This window comes from Choristoneura fumiferana, chromosome 3, assembly GCF_025370935.1.
Source record: "Choristoneura fumiferana chromosome 3, NRCan_CFum_1, whole genome shotgun sequence".
In the NCBI taxonomy this organism is placed as follows: domain Eukaryota; kingdom Metazoa; phylum Arthropoda; class Insecta; order Lepidoptera; family Tortricidae; genus Choristoneura; species Choristoneura fumiferana.
The window spans coordinates 20089358-20117167 of NC_133474.1; the positions used below are offsets into that span (position 1 = coordinate 20089358).

At 40.9% G+C, this 27810-nt stretch overlaps 1 protein-coding gene across 12 annotated transcripts in view; it reads left to right on the forward strand.

Moving 5' to 3' along the window:
* Positions 1-27784, forward strand: part of Patronin (calmodulin-regulated spectrin-associated protein patronin) — a 70211-nt gene extending 42427 nt beyond the window's left edge. For 3 of the 12 annotated variants that reach the window (XM_074086136.1, XM_074086132.1, XM_074086142.1), the window contains 20 exons: positions 1727-1897; positions 2314-2535; positions 2885-3223; positions 3782-3877; positions 4492-4682; positions 5820-5852; positions 7349-7405; positions 8366-8433; positions 9429-9684; positions 11098-11349; positions 12723-13574; positions 14715-14951; positions 15490-15670; positions 17257-17325; positions 18765-18854; positions 20806-20913; positions 22792-22971; positions 24753-24874; positions 25691-25851; positions 26893-27784. In XM_074086136.1, the coding sequence (XP_073942237.1) occupies positions 1727-1897; positions 2314-2535; positions 2885-3223; positions 3782-3877; positions 4492-4682; positions 5820-5852; positions 7349-7405; positions 8366-8433; positions 9429-9684; positions 11098-11349; positions 12723-13574; positions 14715-14951; positions 15490-15670; positions 17257-17325; positions 18765-18854; positions 20806-20913; positions 22792-22971; positions 24753-24874; positions 25691-25851; positions 26893-27037 (3830 nt within the window). In that variant the 3' untranslated portion in view covers positions 27038-27784. The remainder of the gene's footprint in view (positions 1-1726; positions 1898-2313; positions 2536-2884; positions 3224-3781; positions 3878-4491; positions 4683-5819; positions 5853-7348; positions 7406-8365; positions 8434-9428; positions 9685-11097; positions 11350-12722; positions 13575-14714; positions 14952-15489; positions 15671-17256; positions 17326-18764; positions 18855-20805; positions 20914-22791; positions 22972-24752; positions 24875-25690; positions 25852-26892) is intronic. The other 9 variants (XM_074086133.1, XM_074086143.1, XM_074086141.1 and 6 more) reach the window with 9 other exon arrangements.
* Positions 27785-27810: the final 26 nt, after the last annotated feature.

Genomic DNA, 27810 nt, shown 5'->3' on the forward strand with positions numbered 1-27810 from the left:
TCATTGAAGTTATGTCCTCAGGACTCCCAGTTCAGCCACGCTAGTAACGGGCATTATTATACTCGTGTAGTGAATAATGTATTGCCACCGTATTTTGTCGGATATGCGCGTAGTTATCATGCTTTCTCAACTAGTTTACTGAAGCTGATTGAGAAAGCAATATAAATACAGTTTGATTAATTCGAGTTAACACTTGACAGATGGGCGTGCCTTCAGTCAATTTTCAACTTTGGCGTCATACAAATAAAGCCATATTTAGTATACCGCTACCCACGTTTACAGATTATGTAAAAACTATTTTATTTGTATGACCTCAAAGTTGAAAATTCACTGAAGGCTCGCCCATCTGTCAAGTGTTAACTCCAAGTAATCGTACTTTACGAACTTATCCGACAAAATACGATGGTAAAACATTATTCATTAGATCTGTAGGGATTGATTGACGTCAAGGGTAAAAACAAACAGCAACCAACATATAACTGACTTTGCGATAATAAGCAAGCTTAAGGAGTAGCAAAGAGAATTCAGTTCATAGACAGGTAATGCAAGTAGACTCCATAAAGCTGAGTTTAGACTGGCAAGAAAAATCGTGCAAGTTGCAATACATTGCGGCGCTCGATTGACCGCTACAAACTCGTTGGCTTTACGGCCTCGCAATGTAATGCAACTTGCACGATTTTTCTTGCAAGTCTAAACTCGGCTTAAGAGGTCTTAGTTGTTCGTTTGCACGATAGGGACACGTATAGCTGTGTCTTGAATGAATTTTCATGACATTGTAGGTAAAAGATAGAGATTTAAAAAACGACTATTTATGCTTCGCCTTTTTGGAAGAAAAATAAAAAAAGTCTTCCATATCTCGCGGATAAATTGATAAATCTCATCAGTGCTTAGTAATTGGCTTTGTTGTCTTTCAGCTACGATATCATTTTATTGCAAAAGATTTGGCGGATCAAATCTAGCCGGCCATTTACTCACCTGTTATTTTATGATAATATCTCGATAATCTTCAGTACTTTAGGTATGTTTCATTTCGAATGGCTTTTGTTTTTACCCAACTACGTAAAAAATTACGTCACACCATCAAATTTCAAGAATGTAGATGTTTAATGTGTAGACTAGTCGCTGCATACATCATGTTAGTGTCGTATCAATATCACACTTACGAATAGATAAGTTATACCCATATGCTATCGTACAGCTGTGGAAAGAGACAATTTTGTGAACCATTCATTAATCTTGAGGAATTAAGACAAATCAAGATTAATGTAATGACAATAATTTTGAAAGTCTCGCGTGTATAGCTCATGTAGCATAATTTAGGAATTTCGATGTTGTTTTTTTTCATTTTGTTTTTTTATTTAAAACAGTCAGTATTTTATTCTCATTTGTATTTTCATTGTTTTTAATTCATAATCCCTTTTAGGAGAACATGCCAGTGGTCCTAATCCAGACGTTTATTTATCATACATGTAAAGAAGTGACATAATTTAACTGTAGCGTACAGTGTTACAGTAAGAATAAGAATATTTATTTCACAGCTAACAGTGTAGGCGCCTTGGTTAGGGCCACTTCCGATTTTCTAAGTTAGGACGCGCTTCCATTGATGCAGTCACGCGCAGATTCGACTAATCACATTAGTCGACTTGATATTGTGATGTGATGAGTCGTGATGGAAGCGTGTTCTTAATCTCTCGATCTTCATCTTGTTTGATATGCCACATTCCAGTCCCGCGATCGCCGTCTGCGTGCGCGATGCGCGGGCGCGCGCCGGCCGGCCGCTCGGCGTGCTCCACCCCTGAGCGGAGGAGCGTGTCCCCCCAGCGGGAGGAGTTCGTCGTGCACCGCGGCAGGGGGATCACTACACTAGCGAGTATCGCGAGGAGAGAGGATGATAATGGTGAGCGAGAGTTTAACTTGGTTGTGTATTGCTTTTTGGTTGTTTTGACGCTGATGCTTTACTCGTACAATGTTTAACTTAATATGTACAGCCTGCGTGAGAGCTGCAAGAAATCGAGGCTCGCGCTTCGTTTCATACCCCGCACTCGCCCATTGTGGCGTTGCGCTTGACTAGATGCAAGAGCGCGCTTATCTAGTCTTGTAAATTTTCGACATCAGTGTTTTGTTACTTAAGATTCCTCTGAGTTCGCGCGCGTTACTGTGATTTTTTTGCTACTAAGAAAATTTTCACGCAGCTATTACAACTTACATGACATTATCCTATCTTATTAAGTAGTAAAGCTATTTTTGGGTACACAATAACCCAGTGGGATCATTAGTGCATTTACTTTTAAACCTGACTGTTTGTGCTCCCAGTACCAGTAGACCCGAACCTAACAGCGGCGGGTCGTCCGTCCCACTACCAGCACAACCAGTCCTTCGCCGGCCGCCGCTCCCGGCGCTCCTCTATCTCCGACGACAGTCAGCTGACGGTGGAGAACTTCGGAGGGTCGCAGGATCGGCTGCACTTCGCTGGTCGTAACCCAGAAAAGGAGTTGGCCACCGTCGCCAATGTTAGGAAGATCTCTGCACCTGCTGGTGAGACAATGTCATTGCTTTATTATACCTGTTCGACTTGTGCAAAAGACGAATAAAACTTGCGTACTTAGGTGTCTAAGGGGATCCACACTTGTGTTATGTTAGCTTATCGTATCTCCGTCGCGTAGAATCACTTTAAATCGCTTAAATCAGATACGGCGTGTTGCTTGATCTTTTCGCGCCTAAACTAATGATCGTGATACTCGTCGGTGCTACGTTAGCACAAATGATACAATCTCTTGTTTTTAAAAATCGTAACTTGTAGTGGCCAGTCACAGATAATACAAAACATTTGACGGGGCTATCAGAAATATTGCAAAGCTTTAAGACCATGTGTTCTGTCCACCAGGCCCACTGGACAGCTACAACCCGCCTCTCCGCTCCTCGCGACAAGACATCCGCGGCTCCATCAACTTCTTCCACGGTGACTTCCACAACGGCAACGACCCTCCTCCCCCCGACCCGACCCGACCCACCCCCCGGCCCGAGCGGCAAGTCTCCCAAAACTCCGAGCCCGAATACCATCCCATCAGACGGCAACTAAGCAGCGATACCATCACCATGAACACCCAAAACTACTTCAGCAATAAGGGCGGCGGCGATGGCTTCTACCTAAACCGCGATGCCACGGACGGTGACGCCACTAAGACCAGCTTCGCGGACCTGAAGTACAGGAACGGCGATCAAGGTTTGTGCTTGCGCTGTCGTCCGCTTACTGTGCCTTCGTATATGCTTGTGGACCACATATTCCCATTACTAATTCATTTTCGAATCTAAGGAAGCTTCTAGATGAGATAGTATTCAAATTGTATATGTGATCTTTAAACCCTGAATGTTCTTTGAATCTTCATAAACCGAATTTAATTGAAATCTGGAAATCTGAGGCCGTATTGTCTAACACGCGGGCACTCTCCATCTCTTTCTACATTCATCCTAAATCGTTTGTTAGAATGAAATGGAAAATGTGATTCCGAGCGCACTAGACAAGGTCTATAGATTACTGTCCACATCCATGACAATGACAAGGATTTAGAAGTATCCTAAATTAGCTTTGATTTCGAGTAATGGATGAGGTGGAGACGATAACATAACATGAACGTTTCAAACATTTAATCGCCACATAAAAAGCGAACCTCTACCATCTATAAGCGAAAATCAATTCTCAACTTACAAATTTTCACCTAGAACCTTCCAGCCTTACATTATTAACAGTTATCACTTATCATCTACGTCTCGTGTCCTCCAGGTTTGGACGAGCCGCCGGTCCGGAAGACGTCGTTCGCGACGCCGCCTCCTAACACCACCACGTGGCAGCAGCAGTGTCTGCAACAAGACCAGACCAGTCAGTCATGCAACATTATCATGATACCTAGTGTAGTGGAAACCGTTTGGAGCTCTGTAGCTGAGACTTCGAAATTTTCACGAAGATATTGCCTGAGATTATCTAATTCGGTTGACGTAGGCTACATAAATTAATATTTTCTTGCATTCTGGCAACAGAGCTAAGTTGAGAGCCGGGAGAGAGAGTAAGCTAGAGCAGTCAATATGTGTCTTTCCCGTATCTCAGTTTCCCCAACTCGCAATTTAGTTTAGGTCTATTACCTATCTCACAATAAGGGTAGGGATAAACTTTATTAGCATGATAGTTTCACAATGTCCTCATTAATTTAGTATTTTTATGGCTTTGGTGTCACGCACATCTATCTTTTGGTTTTCTGGGAAAATATTCTGATTTTAATTTTTGTTATTGATTATGTTATGTTTGTTTAGATTTAAGGATGTTGTATGCAACGTACGGTGTTTTTCATCGATTTCAATTAATAAGGATAAAAAAAACGACTGAAGGCTCAGTAAAAATTGTATCACTGCCTACCCTCGACAGACTGTAAAATCACTATCAAGACTAACATTTATAAAATTAAACCATCGATTACTAAGCGCTGCTTAACTTAACAGATGGTGAAGATCAATCGGATGACGCGTCGCCAAGCGGCGAACAAGCGATGGCCGCGCAACTCAACAACATCCGGCTAAAGCTAGAAGAGAAGCGGCGGCGGATAGAGCAGGACAAGCGACGCATGGAGGTCGCGGTCAGTCGGCAGCGGCAGCAGTTGGGACAGCAGGCCTTCCTACAAGCCGTCACCAGGGTGAGTTGAAAATCGGTTGGTTGAGGCTCCTGTCCGTCCACGGTGCATGCACGTTCGACCAATGAAAGATGTTTGAGATCCAATGCAATTGGTTGCTTAGAGTTATTCGAAGAGGTTGGCCGGGAACACTGGTGTAATTTGCAAAGTAATAATTCAAACAAACCATATTCGAAAAACTTTTTCTCTTTAAAAAAAAAAAAACGAGAGTTCGTTTAGGTTTAGTTAGGCGAAGGACGACAATTGTCAGCACAAACATAATAATATGTTATAAACCCGGAGTTTCGCACAGGCCTCTTCTCACAAACAAGCCAGTTTTAGTTTCCACTTGGCCCCGGTGCAGAGACTATATTCTGTTTCTGAGTTAGAAGGGTCGGTTATTAGAGACAATCTTATAAGAACGCGCTACTACGTCCTCTTAAGGAAGTTTTGGCTGCATGCATTTTAGATAGATATGATATGAAAAAACAAACTCTACTTATGGAAAGATGAGAACATTACTTCTCGAGCCACTCAAAATGTTGCTCTCAGTGTTATAATTATCGTCTTTCTTGGACGAATGTGACTGCCCAACCGTGTATTGTAAGCTTTGGGAGACGGTCAAATGTGTTAAGCGTTTAAATTATAGGTGTGAGAAGTTAGATGTAACGTTTTGTGGGTGGATTGCGCTTTTAGAGCTAGCAGAGTGCGACAAAATGTATGACATTCTAATATTCGAGATATCGGATGTGTGTTTAGTAAAAGTTTAAGTTTTGGAAAACTATACTATTGGAATTCACTCTGCTGGTGAAGAACGCTTGGGATCATGTATGTTTTGTATGAAAACGTGGTTTGAGTTTGTCTACTGTGTGGTATTTAGTAGTTTGTGGTGATCTTTACTGAAATAAATAAATTATGTAGACTTTGTGTTGTCATATAATGTTGGAGGCGTCTGTCGTAAGATTGAAAGTTTTTGTGGTATCATTAATTTTATTGAAAGGAATTTGATATCAGACATTTATTTCGAGATGTCACGTATAATTAGTACAATGAATTCTTTAACAGACTTGATAAAACACACTTTCGACCCGGTAGCACGAATACTAAACCCAACTGAAGACATGTCACGACAGAATATAATATTTTTTTCTATTCCATTAGGATACGTATTTGCAATACCAGTTGGCCTCCTTGGTGAGTGGCCGGTTTCTGAATCTTACTCCTATTGATTTAGTTTTAGACCTTTTTTCAATATTTTTTTATTGTAACATCAAAATCACACTTTGGTTCATTATATTTTCAGAATACTGTACAGATAAATTGATCTAGTATCACTCGCTTTAATGCTTTCATTGTAAGATACATTATAATAATTACAGTAATTTAAGTGCCCTTTTTTTCATGTCGTATTTTACATTTTGAGATTTACTTGAAAATATACGCTTTTCATTGAAACAGCTTAAGTACTAAAGTGCTGATTTTCTTATTATACAGGCAGCATCTTAATTTCTACACATGTTCGTTAATTTTGATCATCACAAAGTATTTTGCGACGCTATCACTTGGCCCCAAGTTTCGTCCATTTTCGAACCATTTTTAATCTTATTAGTCAGTTTATAAGCGACATTTTACACAACCACGTGTTAACAGCACAAATGGAGTGTGTGTAGGAATGTAAAACACATGCATCACGATTGGGAAGCATGCGTTTGTTTGTTGGAGTATAAGAAGCCGAAGTAACACCTTGTTTAGATGAGTGTTGAGGTTGATTTTCATAGATACTTTTGTTTCATTGTCAATATGGCATAATGTACGTCCCTGAGCACCTTAGGGACAGGGTTTCTATATAGACACTTTATCATGATCGATTTAGCGATTACAATTTATCCAAATTTAAAATCTGCTAAGCGGAGATCGGAATTTTCACGGCATTTTTGATCTGTTATAGTGACTTCTCGCTTATCGACTCTACCTAAATGATATCGATAATAATTATTATCGTAAAATAATAATCTTAATATCTTTTATAAAACACAAATGGAACACTTATTAGCACTACAACAGACTTTAAATATAAAATTGAATTATTCAATTAGAATTTGTTAACTATTCATTGTTTTCATTGCATAATCCATATTTATGTCTATTTCACATTTTCGACTGCTCAAAAGTTAATTGAAAAGTTGGTTCTTTAAAGATAAAACCGTCTATTGTTGGCCTCTACTTTTAATATTTTTGAACATGTGTATCGATATATCGATATTGAATATCGGAAGTCGATAAGTGAGAAGTCACTATGACATATCAAAAATGCCGCAAAAATTCCGATCTCTGCTGCTAAGTTATTAAGCCGCGTATACTATGCCTTTTCATTTCATTTTTGAAATTTCATGCAGGTCCGTTTTTAGGGTTTTGATTAGTTTAAAATGATAAACAAAAGAATAAAAGCGAATAATTTTTTGTTGTTATCATGGCGCCCAAAGTTAAGAAAGCAAAACAGCTTATTAAAAAACCATGTGAAAAATCAATCTCAACGCAGCACCTAGTTATCAGCAACACGTGTCCCTAGTATCACTTGTGACAATCCCTTGTGGCGATCCCATTACGTAACCTTATACCCCGACGAACGCACGCCGCGCGTTGCTCGTCGCGCGGCGTGTTACGGTGGCGGTTGCACGGACGTGTTGCAGGGCAAAGGTGCGCGGACGCCGGCCGAGGAGGACGCCAAGCCCGCGCCGGCGCAGCAGGTGGGTACTTTGAGGGCGTTTAAACTTTGTTTGCTGATTTCATGGTGATTTTTACTTTATTTGCCAATTGTGTTTATTTATGACGATATGAGGCTGGAGCGTTAATTCTAATTGGAGCCCTGTGGCTGTATTAATTTAATTACTCAAGCGAAAAATATTGTCAACCCTAGTAAGTTGTCATGTCATGCAACCGGATTATTATATTAGCATAGGTTGCTTAACAAAGGGGTAGTATACGAGGGGGTATACCTATTTTTATACTTGGTCGCTCCGTGAATATTAGGTTAAAATGGACATAAACATTTTGCGTAGTTTACTCTGTAATTGTACTGAAATAGGGTTGACATATCAATAAAAAATTTAAGTATTTTTTTGGCGATAAGTCATACAGTGTGATACTACGGTTTTCAAATGTTGTAAATGGACTCTTTGCAAGACACCATTTAACCCCCGAATTTCCGCTTTACGGGTATTTTTGTAACAGCCTGTAGCTGACAAAAAACGAAAGTTTTCTTTTAATGATTGTGTGAATAATTAATATTTAACCCTACGATTGACGCAAACATTGGTTTAAACTACGGTATTGGTAACAATGTGCCCGTGAACGATTATGTGTTTATGTGTACGTGGGGTGTTGTGTGTGCGTGATGTATATGGGTCTAAGATACTCGTAAATTGTTGGTATGTTGTCGTCCGTAAATTAATGGGTTACTAAAATTTGCATGATTGAAACTGCATGTAGAGTTAATTTTACCAGGAACCAGTAACATTTTCTATTAGATTAACAATCAATGCACTCATCTATAATTTTAAGATTAGAAGTAAATTTAACTTAAAATTGAAGAGGATTTAGGTTATTTAATCGTATCCTTTATTTATCTGGTCAAAAAAGTGAAAAATCAAGTTAACATCCAATTTGCTAGAGACAACTATATATTTTGATGATTCATTTTATCATAGGACATGGACGAGCCGAGTCAAACAGTGGACAACGTAGCGATAGAGCAGTACCAACAGTCCATTGCCAAGTAAGCTATCTCCCTCTTTTTATTTCATTTAACCTTTAAACTAAACGTTTGTCATTCCTGTGTTTGGTGTATCAATTAACGATATAATCAAAAGCTAGTCACTGCTTTGATGTTCCTTAACCTCTTGAGTCTTCGCGTACTTTATAATTTTGATAAAGAACAAATTAACACTAAGAATAACGGCCGCATGTAGGTACTTTATAAAGCATGTACTGTCATTGTTTTTTTAATGTGTTGAAATAATATCCAAAATAACAAAGATTACTTACTGTATCTGTCATAGTACTATATCTGTTAAAAAAGTTAGGACTCGGAAGGATAAGGTTCAGTTAAGTTTACGTATTCATTTTGTGAAAGGAACCTTTTAGAGGTGAGACGTATTTACTGGAATAGGTTTTGGCTTGGACGCGTGAGTACGCGTTCCCGCCCGCGATTCTTTTAGCGTACGAGTATTTAGGAGTACGGCGGCTGACAACGTTCCGCCAACTTGAAAACCAGCTTTTATGTACACTTTTAATTGAAAAATTTATAAAAATTGCTGACAGTCCTAAGCCTGTATGAAGTATGAAGGGAAGTTTTTAGTCGGTATTTAATATAAGTTAAAATTAAGAAAATATCGATTATTATCGATTCGATTTTGTTCGATAATATTCGTAAAACTACAAAAACTAGTACGATGTATACGCAATCACGGGAGCGTATTTACGGGAATCATTTTGTTTACGCAATGAGTCAATTGAGTTAAGTACTCGTAGATACTCGTTGACCTAGTCTTTGGATCTAGTCTTTTTGTGGACGCGTACTCGCAAGACTTAGTCCGCGTTTTGCCTAATACGTCTCACCTCTAGAACCTTTTTCAATCACTAAGTAGTGGCGCTAGTAGTAGTAGTAGATACTTAATTATGGTCAAATTTAGTTGTTTCTGTTTGAAAATTTCAACTCTCCACACCAAAGAGTCAAAATTGGGGTCTCGATTCAATACCTAATAATTGCAGAATGAACTCCAGCCTGCAGGACATTCAGAGCGACATCGCGCGGCTCGCCACCCAGCAGAACCAAATACAGCAACAGCAGCAGCAACAACAGACGCAACAGTTGCAGCAACAACAGCAACAGCTCGCGCAACAGTTGCAGCAACAGTTGCAACAACAGCAACAACAACTGCAGCACCAACAAGCCAAACACTTGTTCCAGCCGCCGCAGCCGCAATCGCCTTTTCAGCCACAGTATCCGTCTAACATTCCACAGCTGGTAAGTATCAATTTAATTACATAATTTAAAGCACCACTATATGCGTTTATATGCCAACAACACTAAGGATGATATATTGAAGCACTAGCATCTGGGATTGTACAATGCCTGAACTATGGTGGCAAAAGCAAAGACTTATCAATCCACCGGGATACACGCTTAAAAAAATACCTACCTACTCATTATAAATCAAATAGTTAGAAATCCAAAATAAATACATTAATAATTTCACAACTAATGTTAGTTTCTTCGTTTTCGTTTAATATGCCATTTTAACTATGCCCTAAAGGCATCTCCTGAATAACCTGTAAACTATGTTATTGCGCCAACGCTTATACAACAGTAAAATAATTTTAGCAATTGGCGCAAATAATTTTAGCAACCTACGCGTGTTTTTTGTTTTTCACTCTTTGCGTACGTCGGATGCATCGAGTGGCAAACTAAAAAATAGCGGAAATGCTACAACCGCCGGAAGCAAGAACTATACTTAATATGTCAAACACTACATTAAACGGCAGGACAGTGCTCCATTTGTCTAGGAATGGATAAGCGGTCTCACTACCAAAATTATATATTATGCAATTTTTGTATATAATTTGTGATTCTACAGCCAAAGTTAAAAGCCGCACACTACAATGGCGGTGGGCAGAGCCCGGAATGTTCATTTTTGATCTGCCATAGTGACTTCTAACTTATCGACTTCTGATATTCAATATCGATGTATCGATACACAACATGTTAAAAAAGATTAAAAGTAGAGGTCAACAGTAGACGGTTTTATCGTTAAAGAGCGATCTCTTCCAATTAACTTTTGAGCAATCGAAAATGCGAAATAGACATAAATAGCCCTCTTGTTCTGAGAGGAGGCCTGTGCCCAGCAGTGGGACGTATATAGGCTGGGATGATGATGATGATGAGACATAAATATGCATTATGCAATGAAAACAACGAGTAGTTAACAATTTCTAATTTAATAATTCAATTTTATATTTAAAGTCTATTGTAGTGCTAATGTGTGAACTATTAATATAATATCATTATCGATATCAGTAATGTAGAGTCGATAAGTAAGAAGTCATTACGACAGATCAAAAATGCCGCGAATTTAAGGCTCTGGTGAGAACCGTCTTGGTGACGCCTCGCACGGGTGGGTCCCAAGTGCATCGATGATTTATGGCACTGCGGGTAGCGAGTGTTCGACAAGTGTAGTAGGTATACACGTTTCCCAGTTCACCCAGAAACGTCAGGCCCTATATACTATCCCGCTGACGCTAATATTATTTAACACGAGAGTGAGAGGGACGGTGCGATATGAACTTTGATTTTCGAATTTCGTAGTAGCCCCGCAAACCACTGCTTCTATACCAACCACGCTCAATAACGCACTCCGCTGACGCCCCCGACCATCCGCAGCACAGCCAATTCAGCTCACAGCACAATGTGTCGCGGCCGGCGCTTAACGCGTTCGGGTCCACCCCGCACCTGCCGCGGGAGCCCTACTACCAGCCGTTCGAGCAGTTCGAGCAGTACCCGACCCAGTACCGGGACGTGGAAGACTATGGCCGGTTCTACCTGCACGAGTCGCCGCCGCAGCCGCAGCCGCCGCGCCGCACCTGGGCGCAGCACGCGCAGCAACACCAAGAGAACGAACTGCGGGGCTGGCAGGTCGGTACACTACTAGAGATGGGTTAATCCGGATCTGAAGGTTTAAAAGAGTATCTTGTCCGGGTGAGCGGTTAGTTCCAATGGAATGCCGAAAAAGTTTCTCGATGAGGGCTACGGCATAGATGTCGCTAGCGTCGCTGCTTAAGTGACTAAGAAAGAAACACAAGCTGAGATATGAGGTGCATAGGGAAATTCGTGTCGGTACCGTCGACCATCAGTGGTGTAGCGGTATAGCACGCGGTACGGATTACCGAGGACCTGGATTCGATTCCCAGTGATGGTCTTATTTTTCTGTTTTTTCTGTGCATCTATATTTCAGTTTGTATTTTCAATTTAATTGTTTTGTGACGTGCAAACGATTATCAACTTTAGGGTGGTAGACCACAATATCATATTAGCCTAATGGTACCTCGGTAATAAATCCGAAGTCAAAGTCAAGGGTCCAAAGGAATCGGTGCTTCGGTACTTAGCTTCGCTTAGCCTTAGCCTTCGCTATTGCCAAATTAAACCAGATTGAATAAAGGAGTCTGGAGTCGATAAGAGGAGTCGGTTCCGATATCGAAGCTGGATTTAGTGAAGTTTTGCAGGTGGTAGGACCTTGTGCAAGGTCCGCCCGGATTGCTACCACCATCTTGCTCGCTAATCCTGCCGTGAAGCAGCAGTGCTTGCACTGTTGTGTTTCGGCGTGGAGAGTAAGACAGCCGGTGAAATTACTGGCACGTGAGGTATCCCATCTTAGGCCTCTAGGTTGGCAACGCGTCTACAGTACCCCTGGTGTTGCAGATGTTTATGGGCGGTGGTGATCTCTTACCATCAGGAGACCCACTTGCTCGTTTGCCATCCAGTCGAATAAAAAAAAATCAGATCATTTCTCGGAGTCGAGATTGTCCTATTGTCTACATTGTACCATTACCCAAACATGTGTTCGCAAACAAAAAAAAAAACCTCAAAAAGTAGAGGTAGTACTGACTGCCTTTGATTATTTGGACAGTTTGTTGATGTGTGGTCGAGAAAATAATTTCTTTAACACTGTAATATTCAATGTCATTTGGGACTATTATTATACCACATACAAGTCAATGTGACCATAAAAAATTGTAAAGCACTCACTTTGTCGACTTCATATTTAAATCATCATCAATTTGGTAGTAGGTGGCACAGCAGTACCGGCAGTAAGATGTAAACGCCTTCCGTTTTTCCCCTGCAGCTTGTATTTCCAACGGAATAAATACTTCTTTCTGTTGTAAAAATGTAACTTCTCCACGACCACAAATGTTGGCAACGGCAAAGATCTCAGGATAATGAGGCCTAATTAAAATAATTCATGCATGCTAATGAAGGTTCGTGAAGTTGTGTGTTCGTGGTGTGTCCAGTTGCACCAGCAGCAGAGCCAGCAGTTGGAGCCGCGCACGTGGAAGTCGCCGTCGCCGCAGCCGCAGCCGCAGCCGCCGCCGCAGCCCGCGGGCTGGGCGCCGCAGGGCTTCGTGCTGCACGACCGGCCGCCCTCCCACCCCGCGCCGCCCGACCGCTACCAGAACGGCACCGACCGTGACCACAACCACTTGAGCTACACTGTGATACCCAACCATAACCTCGTCTCCCAGTCCCCGCCTCTCGCCGTCAGCCCGAGGAGGTCGAAAACCCCGCAGCGGCAGGGCTCCCTGCCCGAAGCTTCGCGGCGGCAGGAACCCGTGAGCCTCCAACAGCTGCAGAGCCCCGCGCCCGCCGTACCAGACGACATGGAGCCCCAGAACATCTCCTTCATTGGCAACGCGGAAGATGACGCGCTCCGGCAGGGCATCAACCGACTAAACATTACTTCCGGCACGCGCACGTACCGCATCCCCTCCCCCACCCGCCCCTCCCTCAACCGGAACTCCTTCCAGCAACTCGAGCAAGAGGAGGACGCGAACGAGAAAGGCTTCTACATCTCGTTCGACAACGAACCCCCGAAACGACCGAAGCCGCCTTTGCGAGCGAAAAGGATGTCCCCCAAGAAAGACCGCGCCTCCGAGTACCACAGTCCGGAGCGGCAGAGTCCAGAGAACTGGAACGAGAGAGTGCAAGAGGAGGAGTTCGTGGTGCACCGCGCCGCGGGCCTGGGGGCGCTGCGACCTGGGGACAACTCTTCGGAGCGCAGAGAGACGCCACCCAGGGAGCGGCCGCCGAGGCCCGTCAACGCGGAGCCCGCCGCGCTAGTCATTGGCGAGATGAACCCCGATCCGGTAAGCTTATACTTACATCCAATTTTGAACCAAGGCCTTCCCCTAAAACCCAGTTTAGACCTGCAAGATCGTGCAAGTACTATCACATGGCTGCGTTCGATTGACCAATACAACTTCCACCATTTTTCTTGCAAGTCTAAATTAGGTTTAAAAATGCCACAGTGAAAGTTAACTTGTCAAATTGCTCTCGGCATTGACTGGTTGCCTGTAGCTCCCGCAATGTGTCATTCCACCCAGTAGGAGGCCTGCCAATCTTGTGACTTCCGGTATTAACAAGTTTCATAACAATGCTACATTATTGCCTAGGCCAGAAAAGTGGATATCTGGATTCTGGCGGCGTATTTCTATATTCGTCACTTGAACACATTTTGCACACATTTGTTTTATGTGCAATTATGAAAAAGTTAAGCAACATAGTAAGTTTATACCGTAGTCATCGACTGTATTTTGTTATTTGATATTAAATATCTGTTGTCAATGAGGCTTGCTTGATAGGCTAATTAACGCTAGTTGGCGCTACTACCGTGAAGTCCGTTTGACGTTACAGTCCTGCAATTGCAATTGGCTCCTTTAGTTATTTAACCAATCACAAACGTCCATGTTCTCAAACGCACCTCTCGATACTGGCATCAACCCAACGCCAACCAACGTAGTGCCAACGAGCCTGTCACAGACACCTTTAGAATCACATAACCCTCAAATCCGAACCCTTAAATAAAAACAACGGTATTTAAAGAAAAAAAAAGGGAAAATACATTTATTTAACGTCATAAAAAACATCACAATTAACATAACACTAGAAAAAGACAAGACATGCATTGCAAGCCGTGGCGCTGATTTTCAGTGAGGTCCTTATCTAAAAACTAACTAAATAAAGAGTGATAGCACTCACACCAACAACACATGAAAAAAAATAAATAAGTCTACAAAAAAATACGATAAAATTAAAACAATAAAAAGTTTACAAAGAATTACTGAATGAATAAGAGCTAGAAACAAAAAAAAAATTTACTTATTATTAAATTATATGGCAACCCCAACTTAAACAGTTCAATCGTGCTGTTAAAAGTATACTTTGCAAATATGAATATTTATGTTTATTTTTGTTCTATAAACTTAGCACACAACGTTCGCTTCCAGAACTCAGCGGAAGAGATGGAGCGCAAGAAAGAGCGCATAATGCTTCTCTCGCTCCAGCGGCGGCAGCGCGCCGACGAGGCCCGCGCGCGCGCCGACCAGGCCGCTGCCGCGCGCCGCGCACGCGACGAACAGATCGCCGAGCAGAGAGCTGCCCGCAAGGAGGAACAGGCCAAGCGGAGGGAGGCCATACTGCAGCAGTATAAGCTGAAGAAGGCCATCGAGGAAGCTGAGAGGGAGGTAAGGGTGCCACGAGTTGACTAACTGAACTCGATACTGCAGTAATATTCGTCTTCTGTTGAAGATGGAGCAGTTTATGGAAGCATGAGATGGAGTTGAGTCTGTTCTTTATTTATTGTCGTTTTCAGTTCAGAAATAGTCATCGTCATTATCAGCCGTAGGACGTCCACTGTTGGACATAGGCCTCCCCAACTAACAAACAAAAGGAAGTTAAAACAGCAAGTTCATTCGTAAATTTTAAATATTTGGAGGTTCCGTACCTCAAAAAGAACAAAGGAACCTATGTTTTTTTGTATTTTCATACATAATCCGTGAGAAACAAAACGTATATGGGTTACCTTTCGTTGACATAGAATTAGGAAATTTGGCAAGAAATAAGAAGTAGCTTAACGAAAAATTCCGAAAATCACTGATACGCAAATACATACTTTTTTTTAACAGAAATACAAATAAATGTAGATATATTTATTCTCTAACTTTTAACTGATCAGTTTCTTTACAACAAAGTAAATGATCACAACGCTTTCCCCAATTCCAGGGCAAGACGCTAAACAAGGCGGAGTTCCCCGAGCTGCAGCGCGCGGCGCCGGCGCCGGCGCGGCTCCGCGGCAAGCCGGCGCCCCGCGCGCGCCCCAAGACCATCCACGTGGACAGCGGAGCCCTGCAGGCTGCTGAGGGCATGCTGGGGAGCAAACAGCCCTCCTCCACCAACCTCACCGGTTAATACTCTATGTTTATAAAGCTAATATTATTATTTATTTATGAACCAATGAAAATTTACATCATTACAGTTTATATGATAATCACGTTTAATAGCAGTACATGCGATTTGTTATAAAATCTCTCGTTGCGTCGTTGGTTGCGGTGATTACCGGGCCGCATCAACCCTTAGAGTACAATGGAGATTTGCCTTCGCTGTGGATTTCAAACACTACCAAATAGCAGCGACATATAATCTAGTTTGTTCAAAACGGAAAACATTTTGGTATTTGCGGGAACTTTTTTTTAGCACCTTTTTTGCTACATTGTTATCCCCGAATGGCGATTTACGCTTGTCTTTGTGTGAAAACACTGTTTTTCCCCCATGTAAGCGATCCCGCACTTAGTTCGATTTTAAATTTGTTATGTTCCCTTGTATAGCGTTATTGTGATAGCATATCTACTATACCCTTTCTTTGTACTTAATTTATCTCAAAACATATGTTTTAGCTATTAATTTTAAGTTCACCTTAATAAAGGGTGATAGAATTCTTTCACAATCGCGCTACTTATGTTATTACGCTCACGTGGCATGCTCCATGCAAAAGTCGTTTCTATTAAAGATATGTTAAAACATAGTCGAAATGGGGGCTTTCAGTCCGGGCTGAAAACATATGACAGATAGCTTCACTAAAAATAGGACTGAAAGCTTTCTCTCCGTCGGTTCATATTGGATTCCCTGTCCTATGTTATAACATGTCTAACTCGCGCGATGCCTTTACTTATAGTGTCAGCTGTTTGTTGTGTCCCCCTCCTTAGCAGCTAGCGGCATTCAGTGGTGTAACTAGGACGTCTGGGGCAAGCTCATTAGATGAGCATCCAATATAAAGAATCAATGTTCGTTTTAGATGCTTAATTAGTACGGAACCCTAGTTACGCCACTGGCAATTTTAATTGCGCGGCACGCGCGAGTAGACTTAGCTTATCTTCTTCATAGCGCTCTACTAGACTAATGCACGACTCTAAATCGGAAACAAACTGCATAGAGAGTGGCAGTTTTCATTTTCTTGAAAATTGTACATCCAAAACGTCGGTAGTTTAGTAGAGTGCTATGAACTGCTCAACCCTGCTCTTACCCGCTAAAGTTTCAGACATGAATCATAAGCTGATAAAAGTGCTACATAAATCTTAATTGTAAATAGATTTCGAACTGCCCCTTTCAAAAGTCTGTCCTTGTTTGAATTAATAAATTCGTTATATCGCTTATCACTTATGATAAATGTCGGAAACATATGTTCGAACTCACACAGTCCAATTCACAATGAACATAAACGAATACAATTGACATACATAAGAAATGAATGTTTATACGGGTAATATTTTTTCATTTGACTTTCTTATTCGCATATTTACTATACACCGAAAACTGATAATCATCTTACATCGTATCGGCAAGACAATTTTGTATACATTGTTGCGAGTTGGACTGAGAGGTGTAGCCACAGTTGATGCATCTCACGAACGCGCTCGCCGCAAGCAGAGGTTTGTATTGGGCGTTGCGTGGCGTGAGGTCGTTGAACTGTATGGTCCAATGTGTGCGCGGCAGGCACGATGCGGCGAGACTACTACCGCGGCTCGCAGGACAGCCTCGCCGAGCGAGCCGGCCTCTACCGAGGTAACTACCCCGCATGCTAGTAACAAACGTCTGCAAAAAGAGTATAAGCGCTGAAAAAAGTTTACCGAATATTTTTTGATCGAACGCTCACTTATCCGAATTTTTACTTGACTGAAAGTTTAGTTGAAAATTGGGATGAGTGATCTAATGGAATGGAATTTGAAGTAAAGTTTTAATAAAATCATAAATAGCGAGCGAATAAAGAAATTAGTGAGCTTGCACTCTTTTTTGGAAAATATGCATATTACGTAAGTACCACTTTACCCTGCGCTTTAGATGGCAGCGCACGTTTATGTTTTGTGAATGGCTATTTTTAAAGATCTTGGTATATTTTATTTTATGTTACTGTAAACAAAATGTACACGTCGTGACAGGACTGTGTGCCACTTTTCAGTGTGGCAATTAGAACCTGTTCCGATTAGATGTCTGTGAAGACTGTGATACAGTCTCTTTTAATCGTACAAAATAAACAAAGACGACATCATACATTTTTATGTCTGTCTCATAAAAAATAAAGTCAGTGGTAAGGTGAAACACGGAGTCTTCTATACAAGATTCTTATATTCAATGCAATCTAAAAATGACTAAAATTAACACGAATCATTACTATAGCACAAATACTTAGACATTTCAATGAATAGTTGCCATCACAATAAACATCTGGGTATAATTTATAAACAATGAACTTAAGTTTAAAATATTCAGGCGCATATATTTCCATGCCCTTTCCGATGCTGTACTTTAAAATTTCGTTAATTAAAAAAAAACCTTATGTATTGGATTGGTTCTATTATATAAATTACAAGGTATCTTTTTGGTGGCACTTCGACCCATTAGGAACTTTCAAACGAAACCCTATTAGTGAGTTCCCTGTCCGTCTGTCAAAGGGTGTGTGTATCTCGAGAACCATCATACTCGTAGATAGACAGCCGAAATTTACACATAATGTATACTTCTATTGCCGCAACGACAATAAATACTAATAAAAAATATATAAACTTAACCCTTAATAAGGCTCCATTTATTGGAGCATACTACCACAGAATCAAAAGCAGCTATCGAATACATACAGTCAAGTACAAAGATATCGACACGGCCAAAGTTACAAAAATATGTATACACGACCTTAATGTTAAGTGCATAAAGTCGTGTATATATATTTTTGCAACATTGGCCGTGTCGGTATCTTTACACCTGACTGTACCTGATGAAGGCTATTTTTAAAGCTAGTAGTACTTTCAATAATTACAATGGATATTGTAACTTATAACTAATACAAGAAGGTTGAATTTCCAAGTCAATGCATGTGGTCGCTTAATCGCCTCTACCATTTTAAGGGTTAACCAACGGTATCCGCAATCACACGGTATCTAACAGTTGCGCCTTTTCCAACACAGCTTCCTAAATCGCGTCTCATAACCCTCCCACCGGCATTTCAGATTCCCCAGTGGAAGAGCGCGGCGGCATGTCCCCGGGGAGCGCGTCCAGCGGGCCGCTCGGCCGCCGCGGCAGTTGCAAGACTTCGCGAGGTAGCACAGCACTAGCGTTAGCACTAATACGGCCTCTAGCGTCGACACGCGGCTAGTAGCACCCCGATATAATCAGCTGTTGGCTATCCACTGTTGGACATAGGCCTCCCTCATTCATGAAACGGGTAACACTCGCCACGCTTGGCAAGGGGGTTGGCGAGCGCAGTGTTAATATAAAGTTTGCCTAGAGGACGCTGCTGCCCTTCTGGTATTATCCCTCGGCTATTTTCTACAGCGCCCACTGGAAAAGAGGGGGGGGGACAACATCTAACGCCGGTGCCCTACGGCATAGACCCCGATACGATAAGTGCTAAATAACCCTTATTGTTCGCATCGGTGTGTATGTACGATTCGAACTATCTTGGACTGCACAGTTCTGCAGTCCGTATGTCGACCTACGTTGCACTACGTTGAATGAATCGGCCCTGTTTTTCATCGTCGGGTCGGTATTATCCGAGCCGGTAAAGAGTGTCACCTGTCAAAACGATCGAGTCAAATCAAAGACACATAAATTCTTTTTTAATGTTTTTTATTCTGGACCATGGAACAACCCGTAACCGACCGGTCTGTCGTAATTTGGCGGTAAAGAAAACTGTTTCATTTTTTTAAATTAATTGATGCTATTTAAAAATCTGATATTTTTTTCTGTTAATTAGAAATGTTATTCCTATCGATAAAAAAAGTTTCAAGCGTTTCTAAAATTTTCATCCATTCCCCCCCCCATTCTCGAGGAAAGTAATAGACTATGTCGGTGAGGGAGGCGAGGCACAGCTTAGTCACGGTCAAAAATTCAGTCAATCGCAGTTGTTTAGTTTATAAACTAGTTATAGCTACTAGCCGCGAGTCTGACGACTAACTAACGTGCGAGTTCTCAAACAGTGCCTAGAGTGCTTCCTAAGAACAACTCCAGATACGTTTTGAATGAATTAACTGAAAACGAATCAAGCTCGAGTCGTTTTTGCCAAATTGTCAAAAAAATATCGATACACCTCGTTTTCCGGTCAAAGCTAAGCCAATAAAAACGATCGCAAATTAGTAAAAAAAAAAATATTCTTACTTTTTGGGAACTCGTTAGGAAAGTAATAGCCGATGAGTTCAAGTTAAGTCAACGCCAATATTTCCAGCAATCTATCTGATATGAAATCAGTTACGTGTCAATATCCTATATCATCAGCTATTATTTTCTCGCCTTGACGCTTATTTTACTCGCAAATGTTGAATGATGCATTGATCGTTTACCTTTTAGTTAAAGATTACTTTTATTTTAAAATTTCAAAAGGTTCAATCGATCTATGCAAGGCTGCTTTAGTGGCTTTTTCGAATGTGATGTTGTGTCTATGTCTCCGTGAGCCACTGTGCGCGCTTTACGACAGGCTACAGTTTCCGTACAAACTAGAACATTCTAGAAAAATACATGTTCGAGAATGTACGGCTAAAATATTACCTCCAATAATTGAGTTAAGCAAACACTGGAATACTACCAGTGTGCAGTACGGTGTGCGTGGCTCATCCACCAAATGTTTAAAGATGTTAAAAAAAAGCTTATTTAATTTATTTCGTAGAATGCTTGTACTATCATTTATATTACGAAGGCAAACTTATCTCCCCCGTTATGTGTATTCCAGCAGCGCAGTAGTGCGTAGAGTCACAAAATTATGCTTTCATATTTATATTTTTGGCCTTATATGTAGTTTGGAACCTATGATTTCGTGAGAGGTTTGTGCGCTTGTTTTTCCACACTGATCGCCCCTAGACCTTCCGCGCATTACTAAAATTGGTTCCCTGATTAAACTAAACGTATGCTAAATTGAGTCATGTGTCAGTTGCGGCGTTATAGTATTAATTTTGTTTGCTGTTTGACGGCGATGAGACGCGGACGCGGGTCGCGCGCTTGCGTTGCATGCAGGTGTGTTGCATGAGTTTGCGATGACATGTCTAGGACACGTTTCAGAGCGCGTGAATGAGGAACCTCAGTCGGCCCGTGGAAGGTCTAAATATTCCACTTACCAGAATAACTTTAAGGCGGGACGGAAGTCTAGCTCTCTCATGAACTTGTGCGGTAAGACACATTTCAGTAGCGCCGTAAGAGGTGCGATCTTCGCTTATGTTTATGGTGCGTTTGGGTTCTTTTTTATTTTAGCGTGCCGGCCGGCGCTTGCGGCGGCGAACGTCCAATGACCGCTTTGATTTTAACATCCCAACGTACACGGATGTCAATATCCTTGAGACTTTATTGTAAATTACAAATAAAGGAAAGAAAGACTTTTGTAAAAAACGACAATTCTTAATTTATCAAATTTTTATTAAACTAGCACTTTTCTTTATTATTTTTTATTAGAACTTTAGAACAATGCGGTTATAGGACAGTTAGCCGCCGCATGATGCGCCGCCCGAACGCGTCTTCTGGTCTTGTGCACATTATGGTTTCCTTGGGTCATTGGCAGTATTTAAGTATATATAGAGGTTGTGGTTTATTTTGCGCGGTATATTATGTATACAGGGTCGGTGTTAGAGCATGTTTTATTTATACTCTCGTGGTGTTGGTGTGACATCGTTCGACATATATCGTACCCCACGCTTATAAGTCGTTATATACTAGTTTATTTAACGGTACATGAAATTATAATGGTGTATTATGTAATTTGCGTAAAATACAAAATGTATTATAGCTTCTTTTGTTTAGTTCTGCGTATGTAGTGTAGATAGAGCTTGATATCCACTATATGTTATCTAGGTAGATAAATAACGTTCACACATTTAGTATTTTACGCTTCATAAATTATGTTATCATTTAAAACGTCTTCTAGTATTAATTTAGGTAACTTCTTACTTAAATAATTCCTCTAATTTAATGATTATGCTAGTCGAAACAAACGTATAATTTGTTACTAACAAAATTAATGGTAAACTTACTAATTTGAATGACAATTAAACAATGTTTCAATCTTTATACTTTTAGATTGTAATTTTTGTGTTAACATGTGGTTATTGAACAAACACCCTTAATATCAATCTTAGAACGTGTTTCTTGCATACTTATTAGTTATTACAGACAGACTGAAGACTGTAAATGTTCAATCAAGTTTACTCATTTGCATTGCATTCTTATTGGCTCTGTGTGTAATTAGATACAGTTTTTTTAGGGCTGTATATAAGTACAATTTACCTACTTATATCAAATAGTCAACAGCAACAATCCCTTCGAAATTCTTACCGCCTAATTGATTTTGTTTTGTACTTTTTGCTTCTTTGATATATATTTTTTTGTGCTAAAATTTAAAACCGAGCGAACCGGTGACGAAAAGATGGGAAATATAAGTAATCAAATACATAATATGGCGTTGCTTTATAAAACGCTTCATGAAAAAAAATGTGTAACTATATATCAAATACGTTCATAAGTGACGTGAGGCGTCCAATTGGGGTAGGAGGTGATTGAGTCGTATGATACCCAATTCCACGTAGTGGAGAGTGAGCTCTCGACAATATCACGTAATTTTATATTGCTGCAGCGTGCAATTGCCAGAAAATTTGGCTAAATTTGGTAAATCCTGTTTCTTCACTAAATAATAATAATAAATAATTTATTACGGATAACTGAGTAGATCTATGTGTTGTTAATATGTATACAATGTTATGAGACTATATTAATAAGCAGTAAAATAGGCTAAAATTACTAAACTTTATATGTAATGAAGCACTGATTAAAATGTCGCATTCATACTAAAAGGACGCATTTTGAGAGTGCAAAGTCTTACATCTAATGTATAGATCGAAGAATCGTCAAAATCGCCTCACGTTACTGATTACCATTTCCCACTATTGTTTACTTCTTATCCCTTCACTGATTCCACACGGAGCCAACCCCCGTCCACCTCGAAGCCCTGCCGCTGGGCCGAGTACGTTAGGGTGACATGTGTGGGTCCGCACTTCGCAGACTCTGGGCTGGGGCGGGCGACGCCGCCGCGGCGCGCGGCCAGCCCGGGGCTGCGTGCGGCCGGCAGCCCCGCCGGCTCCGGGCCCGGCTCGCTGCCGGGCGCCATCGGCAAGCGCCGGGTGCCCCAGGACGACCACTCCGACGTCTCCTCCACGCATTCCTCCATCATGGATTACTCTGGTGAGTTGCTGTTTACAGACGGTTAGCTTAAGCGTTGCGGTTTATGGTAAAATTATGATTGATGCGATATAAGGGATAACTTCGCTCTTTGAACATGAAACTACCGTGAGCCTCACTCTGAGTGAAGTAAACCGGATAACCCACGTTTTTAATTAGTGTGGGCGTTTTGCAGCAGCCACCGTGGCATGTGCTCCAAGGGCTACGAATTAATCGTTGCCGCTGTCAAAACATGTCGAGCTCAACTCGATTAAAGATGTGAGTTATCAGGTTTTAATTCACTTTAAGTTCGCTCTTGGTAGCTAACAGCTAGTTATCTGTTTTTGTCATGTAACCTGAAGCGGCCTAAAGTATATACAGTGGCGAAGCTAGCATGGGTGGCACCAGGGCGGATATTGCAGGTGTCACCCCAAATCTCGAATGAAAAAAAAATACTATGCAAGTAGGCACCTATTAAGTAGGTATTTATTACTGTTACATATATTATTTTATTAGTGGCGGTTATGCAATCTGCCACAGATTTAGGATTTTTTATAGGTGGCACTACTGATGTTCACGGGGAGCGGACCGCCCCCGCCGCCACCCACAAGCTACCTGCGTACATAGGTGTACCTAAGTAGGACAATACATGACACTTGTTGAACAATGTATTTTTTATGGTCGAGTTGCATTTAAAGTCTATTTTAGACTACTTTTAACATTGATCTGATGATGTGTTATAATTTTATATCATCATTTATTTGTGGCCACTGGAAAAAGGAAAGAAAATTTCACTATATTAAAATTTTGTGCGATGAATACCTCAATATATTTACGACGAAGCTTACTGTAGTGATTAAATTAGAGTGGACGCTAATGTGTCTGCGTTCTCAAATAACGATAGTTTATGACTGAGTTAGAATTTATTATATTAACCGATACACTTCTAATTGGCATAAAAATATAAAACACGTATTTATTCCCTCAGCATCCCAGGATCCACGCAAAGGTCCAAACAAATAATAGTAGTTAGAAAACACCTGAATGAAATTATAATTTATAACTCAACTTGTAGGTGTCAAACCATGTCATGCCAACAGAAACTACATATTGAAAAAAAAAAAAAAAAAGTTTGTCAGTTAAGACTTATTTTAAGGCATGGTTTTGATTTGAGCATTTTGATCTAACAACGAATGTTTTGCTCAGCGGCTTACTCACTGAATATCGCCATTAACACTACCACCACAGCACATCCATTGCATTTGACATCATTTAACATTTACTCGCAACCAATGTTTAATGTACATCGATTTTTTGTTTTAAGGATAAGGAAGCACATCTTTAAATTAGATTAGTCTTAGCTTTTCAGTACTGTAATAATAATATTATACGCTGTTTACATGAAATATCACAGTGGAAAATGGTTCAAAATGTAGATTTGCATTTGTAGTTAGACAGCGTCTAAATATTTTTGAGCACGTTTAGTGCTCTGATGTACCCGACTATAATTTAATAAACCTGCCCTACCTTGTTCGAGCGATTAAACCATTACTTACAGAACGCAAAATGCAATCAGCGTTATAAGTATACTGCACAATTAACATCGAAAATGAGTTAAAACGAAATATAGTATAATTTTAGAAACATTTATGACACTGACTTGTATGTAAAAGTAACAAGTTATATCGCAACTGAAGTTCTTTCAATGTCGTTTACATCAAATTGCATAGAGTTAGAAAATGTGTTGTCCGGCCATGCGTACTGTATGCGACATGTGACCCGGTGACCCGGGCGTCAACTTGCAGGCCCCCGACTGTACAAGCAGCCGGCGACCAAGTCCAACCGCGGCATCATGCTCAACGCCGTCGAGTACTGCGTGTTCCCGGGCGCCGTCAACGCGGAGGCCAAGCGGCGAGTGTTAGAGGAGGTGCGTACCTGTCATCATCATCATCATCATATCAGTCTATACAGAGTGTAGACACATATTTACAGGGATGTAACATCGAATAGTAGATCAGGTTACGGCAGTATGGGAGCCATCTGAAACTATAAGGCACGAAGATCTGTTCTTAGGAACCAGGTCATCGATTACATGAATGTAGTGTTTCTTGTTTCTAAAATCTATGACACGATTCCTAAGTACAGATCTTCGTATGACTTATAGTTTCAGACTTTCCCATACTGACCGATCTAAATGTTACGTCCAGTATTATGCCCCGCTGCAGGGCTGGGCCGTACTTACGACGCGGGTCCAGCAGATGAGGACTTCACACACACCATTAAATTGGGTACCTTAAGTTTTCTAAGATGGTCCATATTTCTTATAATGTAGCTCACTCCTGTAGAGTCTGTAGATAGATATTTTTTTAATTTTTCTTTTTTTTTGAAAAATAAATTGACACTTTATTTCGGCAAACCACACGTTTACTACACTTTTGACAAATGACAGCTGTCAAAACGACCCCTTTAAAAAAAACAGACCAAGGCACAAACCTATTAATCTCAGGAAACGTGTGGTTTTGCCGAAATAAAGTTTCAATTTATTTTTACAAAAAACGGCAAGCGTGTAAAAATATCTATCTACAGGATTGAGCTACATTATCAGTCTACAATCGATTAAAAATATAATTATGGACCATCCCAGAAAACTTAAGGTATCCAATTACTCTGCAGGTTTATCCAGGTTTCCTCCCAGTATTTTTCTTTACCATAAAGCTCGTTTCAAATGTATTTCGACCGGCAGGTGGCCCGGTCGGAGGCGAAGCACTTCCTGGTGCTGTTCCGGGACGCGGGCTGCCAGTTCCGCGCGCTGTACTCCTACTGCCCGGACACGGAGCACGTCACCAAACTGTACGGCACCGGGCCCAAAAACGTCAACGATAGGATGTTTGATAAATTTTTCAAGTGAGTACTAGTCCTTAAGTCCCATCTTTAGCTATATATTGTAGCCGGATTTGAAAGCGGAAAAATAATCCTTAATTGAAGCTGGCTTACGAATTGGGATACGGAGTAGTTATAAGAGCAGCATATTTTCATGTAATGTTTTAAACTATAGGTGCCGTGGCGCCCGCCCCTTACAATTTAAATTCAACTAAAATACCTACTTTCACCTTTAGTCTGTGAACAGTTGAAATAATGTATACAATCAGGGGTTTTTTACTCAGTACAAATGCGGCGCGCTTATTATTTCTATTGATTGAAACAAGAATTTTAAACATTAACCGTATAAAACAGAACTCTTAAATCATAAATCATTTATTCATTTGTCGAACTATTGTTGGTCTTCCTTACAATTACCGAATTGCTCAAATCAAATTTAGGCATTTAGCAAACGGAATGATGCCTCAAAACCTATCGACGCGGCTTTAGCCGACCACAAAACTCTTTTCACACCTTTCCTTCAGAAAAGTAACTTTTCCTCCCTGGCGAGAGGGAGCAAAGTGCAACTTTTCTGTTCAAGGCTTTTCTAAGTGTTTTATTACAAATGCCATTTTTTGAAGTTGATAATTGTAAAGACACGCCATTTTCTATGCTGGTTGTTCTTTAATAATATTTAGAATTATTTTTTTCAAGTTTATTAATGCTCGGCAAAATCTCATTCTTAGGATTTACTTTAGAACCCTCGCTACGCTCAGGATTCTATTGTAGAATCCTTCGCTACATTCTGGATTCAATGTACGCCTCGCCGTAAATACACCATTTTGCTCCCTTGTGACACAAATAACTATTATTTCCACGCAATAAGAGCGAAAAAGACGTCGATCGGCTCGGCCGACGCGAAGCACGTCTTTTTCGCTTTTATTGCGTGGACATAAGGCGTTTTTTGGTCATCAAAAGCCGATTCCGCGTCTATAGACGCAGGGAGACCCTAAGACAGATATAGTTTATTGTCAAACTTGTGGACCCAGCATGAAAGCGAGTCTAACTTTTGTCATCAATTTGCAGATACAACTCGGGCAGCAAATGCTTCTCTCAGGTGCACACGAAGCATTTGACGGTGACGATCGACGCGTTCACGATACACAACTCGCTGTGGCAGGGCAAGAAGGTGCAGCTGCCCAGCAAGAAAGATATGGCGCTCGTCATATAGTCTAGTCGCTAGTCGTCAGTCGCCGGTCGCCGACTCTCTGTGCATTTCCCAGGACGATTGTTCCGTGTGTGTGAGGTACATTCGGTGTGGAGGACGGAAGCTCGAATCAGGTTAGGTTACGTTCGCTGTCGATCGGGTTTGTTTCGCTGCCGTGGCTCGGGCGCGGCGCGTCGCGATGTGATACGTTCTATGTCATAGTGCGCGGATACGCCGCGTGTATACCCTGTGCGACGCTGCCGCGGCCCGGCGTCTATGTTTGCCATAATGTATTAGTGAGATGGTCGATAGTGTTCCAAATTATGTCACAAAACCCTCTCCAGCCAAACTGTCGCGTAGATGGAATTTTAAACTGTCCCTTATAGAATAACAAATTCACAAACTAATATCGCTTATTTGTTAATGTTGTAACTCGTTAGTAATTATTTCAATTGACTGGATTAAGATTAGATCATTGCGTATGTTAAGTGACGATTCATTTAACGTATTCGATTCCCATTTTTTTTTACCGCTTGTATAGCTAAAGTAAGACAAGGCGCACTTACGCGGTAGTCGTACTGCCTTATCCTGTAAATAATTGTTTTTTTGTATACAGCTATTTATTAAAAGAATGTTAAACGAAAATTGATGAATATCATTCTTTCATTGTTTAATGATTGGTCATCAATTAAATATACTACCGATAGTATATGGTATGCAAATATATTGTATTAATACAAAACATAACGAATAATATTGAATTTCATATTACTGTGTTGTTTTATTTGAACTTTACT